The 14,090-nt window shown below is 41.3% G+C and overlaps 1 protein-coding gene across 5 annotated transcripts in view; it reads right to left on the bottom strand.

The window, feature by feature from the left end:
* Positions 1-14,090, bottom strand: part of RSG7 (Regulator of G-protein signaling 7) — a 36,989-nt gene that overhangs the window by 3,072 nt on the left and 19,827 nt on the right. For 3 of the 5 annotated variants that reach the window (XM_089841927.1, XM_089841925.1, XM_089841915.1), the window contains exons 3-15: positions 10,544-10,595; positions 7,769-7,883; positions 7,221-7,272; positions 6,840-6,981; positions 5,063-5,144; positions 4,919-4,993; positions 3,993-4,082; positions 3,806-3,867; positions 3,546-3,659; positions 3,203-3,328; positions 3,039-3,113; positions 2,761-2,872; positions 2,590-2,682 (exon numbers count right to left, since the gene is read on the bottom strand). In XM_089841927.1, coding sequence (XP_089698053.1) covers positions 2,590-2,682; positions 2,761-2,872; positions 3,039-3,113; positions 3,203-3,328; positions 3,546-3,659; positions 3,806-3,867; positions 3,993-4,082; positions 4,919-4,993; positions 5,063-5,144; positions 6,840-6,981; positions 7,221-7,272; positions 7,769-7,883; positions 10,544-10,595 — 1,190 coding nt within the window. Of the gene's footprint in view, positions 1-1,464; positions 1,744-2,589; positions 2,683-2,760; positions 2,873-3,038; positions 3,114-3,202; positions 3,329-3,545; positions 3,660-3,805; positions 3,868-3,992; positions 4,083-4,918; positions 4,994-5,062; positions 5,145-6,839; positions 6,982-7,220; positions 7,273-7,768; positions 7,884-10,543; positions 10,596-14,090 lie in introns of all 5 variants that reach the window. The other 2 variants (XM_089841922.1, XM_089841919.1) reach the window with 2 other exon arrangements.

Here is a 14,090-nt window from a genome sequence, read left to right on the forward strand (position 1 = left end):
CGTTTTAACGAAAAGGAAGGACAAAGGGGTGGTTTTCATTTCATTAAACCGTAAAAATTGCCCTTAGCGGTCAATATTTGAACTAACTGTTCAAAACAGTGCATACCAAATTAATTAGTCGCCCTCAAAATCACTCTAAAAATCCACGATACCAAAATCTCCAATCTCCAATTAATTAATTTTCATCTGACAGTGTTGCCTTAATCGCGCGCTCTTAACTAAGCTTTCAACAAGTACTAACTGTTCCTGTAGCGATTGCCTTCAAAAAACGCAACGAGCTTTTCAAAATGATTAGGTCAAATTTCAACCGCCGGCGACAGTTTAGTTCCGGATAAGAATTAAGTCAAATTAGCGACTAATTCTAGATAAAAACGTAAGAAATCATTTCCGAAAAAAGAAAATGAACAAACACACTCTCCCAAAAACAAAACCGTAACGTAAAGTAACTTAGTTTTACAAAATGAGACGATTAGACGTGCGGCGAAAGTCCAAAGAGAGAGAGAGACGCATCATCACCTTTCGGAGGTTATGGTTTTTACCAGATATTAAGAAAACGGACGGGCACACAAATAGGCAGGGAAGACCAAAAGTAAATGAGAACTTGCCAAGAGAGACTTCTCGCAATTTAAGCAAACGTTTCGTGCATTTTCGTTTCGCATCTTAGAAGCAGCGGGGACATGACTTTTCGCATGCGTTATTCGCTCATCGCGGCTCAACTTGCATTGAGATCGATCATTTATCGCGTGTCGGCAGCGACGCGAACTTAATCTTAATAAATAATGTAAACAAAATAAAAGCGATGCCAATTCTCTCGGGGGGAATACGGAATGTACAGCGACGCCACGTGGAATCGCTAAACAGTAAACAACCCGCTTTAAAAATGTCCGAAAATTATCTTTGTATTAATTACCGATATCGGATTCATGACGTGGGCTTTCTTTAAACGATTCCGCGTTACGTCGATGCGTTTTTTCATATACAAAAGTCATAGAATACGAATAGAGGGTCAATGTAGAAGTATCCCTGTTCTAAAGCTTTGGTTTCTTCAACGTTTTCAAACCATTTCTAATTTTTAGCGCTTAGAGTTTGCCAAGCTTGGAATGTAACGCGTTATAAAGTTTTATCGGAGCGTTAACTTATATTCTTCAAACACTATTTCTAAAGTAAGTCTAAGCTGGGCGCGGCCGTATTGTCCAGTGTCCACTTTGAATAAGGCCCCCTCTCCTCCTAATGATAGTAACTGGACGTCTTAAATGACGCTTTGCCAACAACAGGGATACTTCGGCGTATCTTTAAACCATAACGGACAACCTAAGAGTATTTCGGTTGTCATTATCGTAAAGTATACGAAACCCAAGAGAAAGAAAGGGAGAGAAAGAGAGAGAGGTGAATCGGTTTAAGAGAGAGGTCCTACTTGTATCTTAAAACAAACTCGGAAAGTGTTCTTTTATTTTGGAAACGTACCGAAAGCCGATCTGTTGTTTGCTTTTGGTTAATTTGATCTCGGATTTAATCCGCCGCGTTTAATTATTTCACGGGCCGCGCATCCGTGGAGGTCACGTGATTGACGCAAGGTCGAAAGAGAGAGTGATAAGACAAGAGTGACAAAAGACAGACGGACAAGAGAGAGAGTTTTTATAGAGAAACGAGTTTGTGTCAGAGAGTGTCGGAAAGGCTTTAAGAAGTGGCCAGCTCTTTCTTGGCGGAAAATGATATCACTGAGCGAATCCCTTTCACCGACGTCTACGGGGAACGTAAACGTGTACGTGTACGTGCGAGATTGAACCGACGTTATCAACGTTCGTTGCCAGAGACCAAGGAGGAGTAAAGAGAGAGTGTAAAAGTTTAGAACAAAAACAGCAACATAAAACAGAGAAAATATTCTGTTTTAGTTTAGAAACACCGTGTTAAATTAGTTTAATTAACAATTGTAGGCCATTACGTAATTAGAAACCGAATTTACACGTGGGAAAAGACGTATTTAAGCCTATAGTTCATTCGATCTAAAATGACGTAAACGGGGGTTGGGGTTTTGAAGGGGGGAATATTTTGTAACGAAAGTGGTTAATAAATATTTTGGTATTCACGAAACAACTGATAATAGAACGGAAGCGGCAGAGACATGCGCTATAGTCAGAAAGTACTACAACCACTTCTACTATATAAGAACTAGCTACTAAATAGGCAGTACCAACTATAATAGTCTTTCGAATTAAGAAGAAGAAACCAAAAAGGAAGAAGAAATGAAATAAAAGAAAAAGGAATACTACTAGGTAGCTTATATCATCGGCAGAGTGGCAGCAGCGGCGCATGGGAAAATCAATAAAGTAGTACAATCTAGTTACAATGTATAAAAGGAAAAGTCAGGATATTTACAACTATCACCCCCCAACTACGGTTAGTGGTAGACGCTTCAATTACTGTATATAAATAACGCGATTTCAATATAATTCTAAACTGTCAACTGCTGGCCTTAATCTATTGAGAAAAGGTCTTAACCTTTGAACCGGAGTTGAAATTAATTAAAAAAACAAATTAGGCGGGGGTGGAGGTACCGGAAGGAAGGGGTTAAGAAAGATCAAATTTCACCTTTTTCTTTGTCCCGTTTAGGTACTCTTTATACATATCAGACCTGAGGTAGCGAGGGTAGCTGTCGCTCTTCATCAATTGGTACAAATGAGCCTAAGGACCAAGTAAATTATTTGGAAATAACAAAGAGAGAGAAGGGGTTGCGTATTTTTTTGGGGGGTGGATACGTACGGCGGCTTCGTCGAATGTTCTCCTATCAGGGTGTTCCATGTTCTTCTTGGTTATTTCGAAGCTCTTGGAATCGATGTTGATCGGGCAGTTGGCGTCGGGAGCTAGGTACTCTCTAATTAACACCAAGTACACATACAAATATTTCAAATTAAAGAATGACTGTCAAAGTTCTATAGGACACGCTATAGGTAGGGCGCAGGCGTCGTGGCGTTATATTTACTGGTCCCGAAGTAAAAGTAAAAAAAAAGGAGGGGGGGGGGACGAAATATAGTTCTTACTTCCAGATCTCCTCGACTTTGACAGGTACGTCAGTGTATTGGACTTGTTTTAGTTCCTGGACAGCGTCCCAAAACCTAAACGAGATAATGACGCGGCTCGAGCACCAGTTCTCACGACGAAAAAGACAAAAAAGAAAAAATAATGGGAAAAGTCGGGGATATACTTGAGATTCTCGGCGCTAAACTCTTTCTCGAGGAAGCGGAAGAACTGTTCCCTTCCGGCCGCGTCCCTTAAGAGTTCTTGCAACGAAAAGGCCCACCTTCGAACCCTTCGAGCTGGAACGTCTTTACTGAAAATACGGAAAGCGAAAAAAAATGGGTTATGGAAATTATTACGCGACAACCTAAGGAAAAAAGAAGGGGTAAAGATTTTCATCTCGCAGCCCAAAGGGATACTAAAACGTTCTTTTCAATGGGGATAAATACGCCGAATAACCTGAACTTGGTCGTTTAAGTACCCCTTTACAAAGAGCGGGGGTGAGGGAGGGGTAGGGGAGGGGTGCTTACGTTTGTTTTTCCATCTCCCAGAACTCGACGCTATCGGAAATCCAGGGATTCGAAGGCTCCGGAGACGTTATAAAAGGATCGTACTCCTGGTATTGCTCGAAGAAACTGACGAATCTATGTTGAGCGAAGAAGGAAAAGAGGCATTAATATTCGCGTCACCAATAAGAAATTCCAAAACGGAATTGATTTCTTTATTATTGGTTTTGTTTCTAAGAGATTCTTTGGGTCATTTAGAAGAACTTTGTTACGCTATAACTTACTGTTCCGCCACTTTGGAAACCTTGACATTCCTCCTATCTAAACGACTCTTCAAATTTTCAATCTGTTGGTTGGAAGAAAATATAAATAAAAAGGTTAGGATGAAAGGGTCAGGGTATGCGCTCGGGTTTCATCGATCGAGCCTAGGAATGGACGTGTTTTGAAGAAAAACAAGGCGCCAGGTAGTACCTCTTTCTTAACGGTCTCCGTGGGATTGCCTAAATCAGCTTCGGAGACGCTCGGACTGATTCGACCTCCAGGTACGGCGCATTGCATGTGCTGCGACAATAAACGAATAAAAACAACGGATCGTTAAAATTATTTAAGGTCAATTTCTCGTTTCTAAGTTTAATTGGGAACTTCAGAAGTAGATCTAACAACGTATTTTCCTTCGCCATCTTGAATTTGGTTGAGAAGATGACCCCACTTGCTTGGCAAAATTGCCAGCATAAGCCAAGGAATCGAAACGCGCGCGCCTGTAGAGTTAAGCCTGGTAATAAACAAGAGTTCCCGATCCTTTTTCCATTCCGCGTCTCTTCTCTTATATTAGCTTGGACCCCGAGAGCAAAAGAAAGAAAAAACTCGATTCTCTATTCTCACGAATTCGAGCGGCCCAGAATAAAACGCGCCAGAGATATAAAAAAAATCCTATTTAGAGCTACATCCCCCGATTCCAATCTTGGATAAAAAAGAAATAACCCCAGGGACGCTTTAGAAGTCAGAAGCCCTTAGTTTACATTTAAAGGCGATAGCTAGAAAACTAGGATTTGAACTTAACCATTTCTTCAAAACAATCTTAACCCTAACAATGTTCCGGTATCAGTGTTCTGAGAAAGTCAGCTTTCTTTCTGAGAAATCGTTCCAGAAAATTATTTAATTCGGGTTGAAGCGTCCGGGCTTCGGGGGAAAGGATAGTAGTTTACTTCTCAGAAATATTTGCTCGTTTCTCGGGAAGAACTCGCGTATGATCGCCGAACGCCTGCTAGCCTAATAATTTAATTAGTATGTGGAACCCAAATTTCTTTGGAAAACTAGAGTTTTCGACGCGAATTTTGGGGCACGTTTTTCATCGGAGGAAGGCGCGGATAATTTTGAATCGAGGTATATTGGCTTACTTTGGCGCTTTTAATGGGTTTGTTCATCCGACACGCTTTCTTGATATCTATCTCGGTCGTATTTACGCATCCAGGCTGCGACAGATGAACAAACGAATCGTTTTAATTATTTCCAACGCGTCGTCTTATTCGCGTCGCACTTACCACTGGCCGATGAACGTCCCAAAAAGCTCTCTCTTGGCTGTCCAAAACCTTCCTTTCTAGTTTATCCCGCTTCTTGTCCACTCTAACCAACCGAGAAGTAAATGAAACCCGCAAATGATTATTAAAAATTAGTAATTATTACCGCCATAAAAACACGCGCCCAAACTAAGTATGAAACTGTACCTATACTTTTCCTTTCTTTTTAATTAATTTCAAAGAAGCGCTTTTCATCGCGGTATACCTTTTTTGGCGTGGAAGCTCGGCGTCAAATATGTCTTTATTAATAATTTTTTTTACCTTCCGAGCTTAGAGAGACAAGGGCTTTTTTTTAAAAACCATTTTGACAAGTGTTTAATAACAGTCAGTCTTACCAGACAAGGTAATTTAACGGGGGGTTTTTTTTATATAAATAAATAAACAATATAGAATGCGCGAAGCTATCCAAAACGAAACAAAATCAGTTTTGAGAGTAACAGCCGTTCATGAAATATTAAATTTCAATTTTCTTGGCGAGAGCCCGCGCCCTAAAAACTTTTCGCGATGATACAATTTTAAGAACCTTTAAATCTCACTTCGACACACCGGACAGGTGTCCCTGCACTCCTTGCCTAGATGCAATACGCAACTGTACTCTAGAGTTCTTTACCGGAATGGAGACGTAATATTAATAATACCCTGGGATTAACTACTCCACTCCACTCCGCTTCAGGGACACTAATTTCCCAATATTTATCGGTTCATACTCATAGCTTGTCGAAATATTTTGAGCGTGAAGCGGAGCTTATGTTTCGGGATAATTAAATGAGCGCGTGCTTTACGACGCTCCAGAATCGACGTTCATTTCGAGAAAAAGCTCGCCTTCTTTTAAGCGTTTCCCAACACGCGAAAACCAACTTTGCCAATATTAGTCCTGCATGCATGGAGCTAGGCATAGCAGCCTCGAAAACATTATTTATTTAAAAACTACACGAAAAGCGTTTTCGTTGACTGCATGCATGCGGCAGCACATTTTATTTTTACATACGCCGAAATATAAGAAGTGCCCGGTCAAAAGCGCATTCTTAATTAAATAAAGACGTAAAAAATTCAAGAAAGAAAATTTGGGACGTACAGAAGTTACTGAAATTTAAATTCTCCTCGAATAACTTGGGGTCTCGTTGGCTTTAAGGTCATGACGAGGAACTAAGTATCGTTCAATTTTCGAGGGTACAAACAAATATTGGGGTATCGACGCCTTTAGCCTATTCTAGACAATATCTGACCTAATTTTTGGTCTACAGCTAAAGCGAAATATATTAGCGTTAGGCCGAGCTATTGGAAATTTCACTATAAATTACGGGGGCCCCGTGTTTTATCGGGCGAATATAAACGTTACGGCCGATCATAAAATTAAAGATGACCGATTGTAAATATTGCCAAAAATATTGATTGAAAGGGCGCGATTGAACTTTGATTAAGGTATATACGGGCTCCATGAATATTTCTTTTCCATTTAACCAAAGCTGGCGCCCGCGATAAACATTAGTGCTCAATGAAGTGGTACAAGATTCACGCGAAATTAACCGCGCCGCCATAAATCAAAGTCTAACGTTCAATCACTCGCCCGTATTTAAGGCTTGCCCCCAAATTAACACTCTATTCAAAATATTTATCCAGTGGCTTAAAATACGGGCACTGAGAGACGCTTTCTCTTACGGGTGTCGATATACTTAAAAATGAGCATACAACTCTGGTCTGGTTGAAGATTAAAATATTGTATATAGGGATATGGTCTTACTTGGCTTGAGCTTCGGCTTGCATGAATATAAACTCCCACTTCCTGGAGAACATCTTTTGTAGTCGGGCCAGGTTCTCGGCTTCGTAATCAGCCAGTTCCAGCCTCGTCTTATTCTGCATCGTCCTCTTGCAGAGATAAACGGCTACAAACCGATAAAACAGTCAGATTAACGAGTATTAACGCCGATAATTACAAAAGCTTATCAGGGACGCAATACGTTGTTGCATGACTAATGGACAACCAACTTTTTAAGTCATCGAAAGAAAACTTTCGGCATGCAATGTCTTAATTTCTTAAGTCAAAGTTCACCGAAACAATATTGTTTTTCTTGTTTTAAACGCAATTACACGTCAAGTTGAAGCGAAACGTGATCAAACTTACCATAGTCGGTATTCTCAGGCTCCCAACTATTGGACGGCCAGAAATACGGCGTCTATAACGCGAAGGAAAAAAAAGGGTTACAACGTTGAAATGATAATTAACCTTTGGGGTCGGGAGTATCAAATTAATTAGAGAAGTACTCGGGTGCAAAGAACTGCATGGTTCGGCCGACACCGCACCCTTTTAATTTTAACTAATTTAACATTCTGCGCGCGCGTATTTTTTCTTCATTCACGAACATACGGAAGGGGATTTTCCCGAATATTAATAAGCATAATGGGTCACGATTACAAGTCCAGTCGCGAGCCAAATCTATAGGCGACGCCCACATTTTAAACTGGGAACGGGTTAATTCGCAACAGGGAGTTCAACAGTCTCTACACCAAAACCCTTATTGGCCAAAGGTTTGGGAAGAAAATCAGTCATTTTTCTTACCAAACTTTATTGTAAGTACTACTATAAGGATAGAGGTAGTAGGGGGGGGGGCTCGTTTGCCAGATGAGGTGAAGAAGAAGATTAGGTGGGAAAAATGAGGTAGCGTATATTACCTGAAACCTGTAGAAGGTTCCGTCGGCCTTAACTGTAAGTACGTGATCGTCAATGGGGAAGAAGTATCCGTGAGCCGCCATCAAATGAGCCAGATGTAGCGCTTCCGCGGCAAAGCCAGCAGGAGCGGAACAAAAAACGAAACGAAAAAAAGGTAACTCACGTTAAAAAATATAGTTCCGAAGAAAAGGAAGCGTTTCTTCTCAAAATGAAAACCGACAAATAAAAGTGAAAACTCTTTCACCGTCTCTTTAAAATAAGTTACGTTTAAAATGTGCATTAGTGTTTGCCGAGTATGTCCTAGAATTTTTCTCTATCCACAATATAAACGTTTGTAATGAGACTCTAGAGATTATACTACGAGGCTTAATAAGGCAGCCGAAAGTCGTTACTCGTTAAAAGGCGCGACGTATGTACGTCCAGCGTCACGAGTAGACCAAGTAATGGTTGTTTCCTCCGCGCCTTAATAGACGCTCATAAGGCGGAGACCCGCCTGGACACTAACTACGAGCTCCGGACTCTAAAGTGTCCCTTCAGTTGTGTGTCCCCTCTTTTCGTTGTAATAATAGTCCATTGCCTGTAGTAAATCGAGTCATTGGCAGACGAAACTCTTAGGTCTATAAAGCGATCTACTTCGAGACAGGGACTTTTGTTTGTAATACGAGGCGAAGCGCCACGTAATTGTAATTGCAATCGCTCTTTTCTCTAATAGCAATAGCGGAAAACGAATGGAAGAATCCGACTGTTGGGAAAACGTCCTCCCGAGTCCGCTATTTAGTAATCCCTAATCCGGGTTATATCACGATGGTTAATTCTTGGAAAACTTATCGACGAATTGTAGATAAAATTAACAAAAGACGTTGAATAACTTGGAGACTCAATCCTCCCGATTTATAAAAATGATTCCCAAAATAATTTTATAGGAAGCCCGAAATCTCGGAAGGTCACGAAATCTTAATTGTTATAACTCGGAGAAAGCAGTTTTGGTCGCGAGATCTCATTAGTGGGGCTAGAGCGCCTTCCCAATTAGAAAAGCATATCTTTTTCTCATAGACACGTTCCGGTAAAAGACAAAAGAAGGAGAGGACCATCGAGCTATTATTCGAGATGGCTAGAAACTACGTCGTCCGAATAGATAAGGATTGGAAGGATGTTCTCTATCACGAGTTCCAAAATGTACTTTGCCACACTAGGCCTTTCGTTTCTAAGAATTTTCCGAAAACATTTCGAAAGGCTTCAAATACAAATCAGAGTTGAAGATCAAGATCAATTCAAATCTTGTTCTCGTTTTACGTTTCTCTTCCAAGTTTTGTAAGTTTTCAATGACCCGAAACCAAATATCGTAGTTTTCTTTATACGCTTTACATCGAAGGGAAGTAGCTACAAAGTATATTCCTCCTTAGATCTTTTACAAAAAATAGATAGAGGAAAATTAACGAGCATTTAAATAGATTAGCTATTGGTCTACTTGATCAATAGGGGGGTGGAAACACTAGCAAGCTCCGGCCCCATCATCAATATAAAAGAATCGAAGTAAAGGAGCCTCCTCATGCGGAAAAGATTAAAAAAAAAAAAAGAGAGAGAGAGAGAGAAAGAGAGGGATCAGTTTTGGAGGGGAGTATACCTGAATGTAAGCCATTAAGCTCGGCGCTTTGACTAACATCCCAGGGAGGGAATCCTTATCCAAAGGAGCGAGGCTGTGGATCATTATGTAAGAGCCACGAAAGAACTCGGGACTCTGGTCATTAGAACCAGGCTTAAGAAAATAGGTCTTTTTGGCGAGCGAGAGCCAACTCCAACTTTTGGTAAAGTGTAAGTTACGGCCGTCATAGCGTGGCGCCACGAGGACACTCGTAGTATCTCCCAGTAACCCAAATACGAGTGCAAATCGAGGGAACGTAACCTTACCAAAAGAATACCCTGAGGTAAGTAATGCCTAGACCAGTTTTTACTATACGACTTGGTTGGCACATCTTGAAATATCATCACGAACAACGATGCGGCCCCTTTAAGAAAATAGGCCTTATACGGTGGATGGGGATGCGAGAAGATGGTGCAAGGATTCCTCATCATCGGGTTCCGCTCTCTCTCTTCGCGGATGGTGCTAGCTGGCCGCCTCGATCCAGCAAGTATAATTAAATGTGCAAAGGTCCGCATTCTCCGATAGGAGCCTTGGAAATTTTGCAGACACAGCGGAAAGGCTGCCCCACAGCCATTTATAAGGAAAGGCCCAGAGAGAGAGAGATGGGGATGGAGAAGGAAGAGGTGGCCGGGGCCAGGGCCTATATAGGCAGAGATGGAAAGAATCCCCAAAACTATAAAAGAGGATCGCCCGTTTCGTAGGCGCTGTCAGGACGACAAAGGCCGAACTTAGAGCCGAGCTTTTAACGCCGAAATTAAATATGGTTAGTGAAGCCGAAGCTGGACGTGCTTTGAACTTGCCTTGAAATTACGCAACGCCAGAAAAACGGTTTGTCAAACGGAAACTTTTGACGAATTTTTAAAAATCGACTTTCACCCTTTCCACGGGTCAGAATCAAGAATTGGATTCAGCAGGATTTTAGATTATAACGCGTGCTGCATGCGCGGCAAATACTTCCGCCTTGCAATTGGAGTTTCATTACGCCTTAAATTTCCTGACATAATATTACGGGTATATTACACTTTTCAAGGTTTCTTCCGTTGAGAAAAGGTCAAAAGAAGCCCTGCTGGAAGCGGGTCAGGGTTATAGTGGGGTGGGGTGGGGTGGCAAGGGTCGATGATAAAAGGCTTACTTACTTTGGTCGTCGATATCAAGATTCTTCATCATCCAGATCACCAAGTCTGAACCTGAAAAAAATGAAAGACGAGCGGCTCTTTAGTCAAATTCCCACCAGCCACAATTTATCCTCGACGTATAAGTCTTCATCAACATAAAAATACCATCACACCAAAATCGAGTTTCCATTTTTTTTTAAGGCGACTTGTAAAAATACCATATTTCTTTAGCGGTATATATAAGAAAACGGCATAATTTTAAATAATATTAAATCAAGGAGGATTATGTATGGAATGGAAATAATCTCATATATATTTATATATAAAAAGGAATCGGTAAATTCCTTATTTTACCATTCTTTGATCGTGAAATTGAATAAATTAATTCTGTAGAAACTATTTGAAAACAAGCGTGTATTGTTCGAGCTTATTTTCCACTCCTGACGTCCCGGTTCAGATATTAAGCCCTATAATATCGTCGGAAGGCGGAAAAGCCGCGCGCGAGCCGTAAAATATTCTATTCAAGGCGAAAATTTGCATAACTGACAGAAGCGGATCATTTACTATTATTTCGAGCTGCGGCTATAAACGGACTCGTCCCATTATAAGCCGCGCGGGGAGAGAATTTTAACGACCCGTATATACACTCGCGAAAACTTTAAATATAGTGAAAAGAGTCTTCTTAATATAACGCGAGTGCTCGGCTTAGCGGACTATAGAACACGCTCGCTCGCTCGCTTTTAGCGGACTAGAATGTTGGCAAATATTTTCAGAGTTAAACAATTCCTTCTTACGCTATAGGTGTGACGAAACTGCTAACGCGAATATCATTAAAACAGTCAGTATATATTGCCTTGACAAAATGAGACCAATATTCTTTTAATGGCGTGAAGCCAGGGGTCAAAGGGTTTCTTTCTTTAAAATATCGACTTCTAGTCCCGAGTGGAAAACGGAAAGGAACGTAGCGGAGGAGTCCGGAGCAAATAGTGTTTGGGAGGAGAGGGGATTGTCCCCCGGTGTAATAATGAACCCTATGGGAACCATAGATGGTGGGAAGAGGAGGAGAAGGGAAATGAGAGAGGCTTGGTCCGGACGATTGATGTTGGGGAAGAGAAGCGGAAATGGTTTTGAAACGCTTGTCGCGGGCTTAAATGGCCATCCGTGTCCCTTCGGTTCAAGGACGTACGCGAAACAAGATCCGGAATAGTCACTCTTCTTTCCTTTAAAAATCTCCTCTATATACGGAAATATTTGATTGAGCGCTGTTTAAAGCCAGATAAATATTTTGTAAAATACATAAAAGCAGCAATTTTTAAGAGCGATATAGGATTTCAAGTATTTCAACGTTCCAGCCCCGTAAAAGATATACGCGTTCGAGGGGACAGTTTTCGCTATAGTTCAAGATTATGGTCGTGATCATTTGCTCTTAATAACTCGGCGCGTTTATCTTTACGCGTACTTCTTTCTTCGTATCTCTGGTCGAGTTATAGCCCATCCATTCGTAGGTCAAACGAAGCTTCCGGTCAGTAAAGACTCTAGAAAAGTTGGCGAGCGTTTTCTATACTTTGAGCGCCGCGACTTCTCCCCCTTGATTGGTCAGAGAAAGAACGAAAGGAAGGAATGATTTATAGAAGAAGAAGAAGGGACTCCGTGGATAAAGTACGCGATAAAAATATAAAGCCGACTCTATATACTCTTGATGGAGTACCTGTAGGCCAAGTATAAATCAGATACGGTATAAATAAAGTGTACTTTAGAACTCCCGAGCGCCGTCAAGAAAACTCAAGTCCGATTCAAAATATTATCTCGACGATTCTAAATACAAGAATTATAGGTGCACATAAATATGGGTGAAAAAATACTAAATTTTATATCGATATCAAAGAGAGTTTCCTTTAATTATTAGGGATTTTGAGCAAACTCCAACAAAAGCGAACAAACTGAAACCCTGGAGCCCTTATACACATATTTGAATAAAATGCTGCCGGGTAAATCCAGCGGTGGAATCTCTGGATATCAAGTTTCAATTCTCCATCAACGAGTTTGGCCCAGGCTACACCGCTACATCCCCCCTGGCCCGCCTAACTCTCATCCCAAATCAAATCCCTCCTTGAGAGAGAGGACAGGAGAGGAGAGGAGAATTGAAGGACGGATTAAGTTGGAACTCGAAACTAGTCAAAGCCCCGCTGCAGTGGGAAAGGCCAAGCTGCGGGGTTCAGAGAGGTCGGGGCTGTACACGACTTGACCTTTACGTCAGAAATGGGGAAAAAAAGAAAACTTGATTGACCTCTATTTGATAAAGGACTCGAATCAATACCCCGATGAATACCGAGCTATTAAGTATAGGTTCCTCTTTCGCTTAAGAGGCCGTTTTTGGAGCAATATTTCTATTTGGTTATTCAATATTCTCGGGGAAAGGCGAGTAAACTATTAGGACGAGCCTCGAGAGGCTGCATGTCGATGTTCATTTGTCGATAGGAAAGACATCAGCTCGGCCAGTCTTATTTAGAGATTATTTACAAGCAATTACCGGGATTATTCGTGCATCGCTTCGTTACTAACTTAAGGACGTGTTATCCGAGATTAGGACCTTCATTCGATTTTCATAATCCTTAATATACAAACCAACAATTGCGGACATACTCGCCTTGCTTCATTTCAGTTTGAAACCATTCAAAGACACTGAGAAAGGAAATGAAAGGGCTTAAGGCGAGGAATTTCCAGCAGGAAAGACGAATATATTTCGTCCGTAGTCTTGAGGGAGATGGTTTGTTTTAGGGGAATGAGTAAAGGTTTCGAGGTCACAAGGTCAAGCCGATACTAGGTCAAACAGAAGCGCGAGTAAGCGCAGCCATCCACGCTCTTCAAATAACGTTTTATCTTTCTGGTAACGTCAGCTAGCTCTCGAGAAGAAAACATTAAAAGCCTTTCTGCCTTATTCCGGAGAGCGAGAGAGAGAGAGGGACTGACTGACTACGTTCGTAAATACGATTTATATAATCTGGATGAAATTACGCGCGTAATCGAAAAACACCTCCAAATAGTAGTAGAAGTAAAGGTAGAAAGCGTACGTCCCTTAGTTGCTTTCCGGGGGAGGAGCTTCAATTAAAAAGATTTCTTAATCCGGACTAATTTAATCTCAGCTGGCGGACCTCCGAGTGAGCCTAATTATTAAGCAGTAGCTAAACGAGAATTTTTCCCTCAAAGACACAGCGGGGAAGGCGAAGAGAGAATGTAAAAAGGATGGCGTAAATCTCGAGGTCAAGGCTGCTGAGAATGACAAGCGCAATTCTTTTAAATACTCCGCTTTACACAAGGAGATCCCCCCCCTTCAGTATACCCGAGGACACTTTTGTTTGACTCGACTACAACTAAGAAACGCGAGGAAAACGGGTAAATGAAATGTTACCGAATGTTTTCTGCATCTATGACCTACTTGGCATTTTCAAGTCCAAGATGTGCGTCCCTATGGAACGCAACGCCGCGTTAATTTCTTTCTTTAAGCTCTCCGTAGTAATATTCTTTCGGGCTATATAGATAGGGTGTTGAAGAAAGAGGCGAGGTAAT

This window comes from Phalangium opilio, unplaced genomic scaffold, assembly GCF_054372755.1.
Source record: "Phalangium opilio isolate 3A_F unplaced genomic scaffold, DU_Popi_V2 ptg000003l_1, whole genome shotgun sequence".
Lineage (NCBI taxonomy): Eukaryota > Metazoa > Arthropoda > Arachnida > Opiliones > Phalangiidae > Phalangium > Phalangium opilio.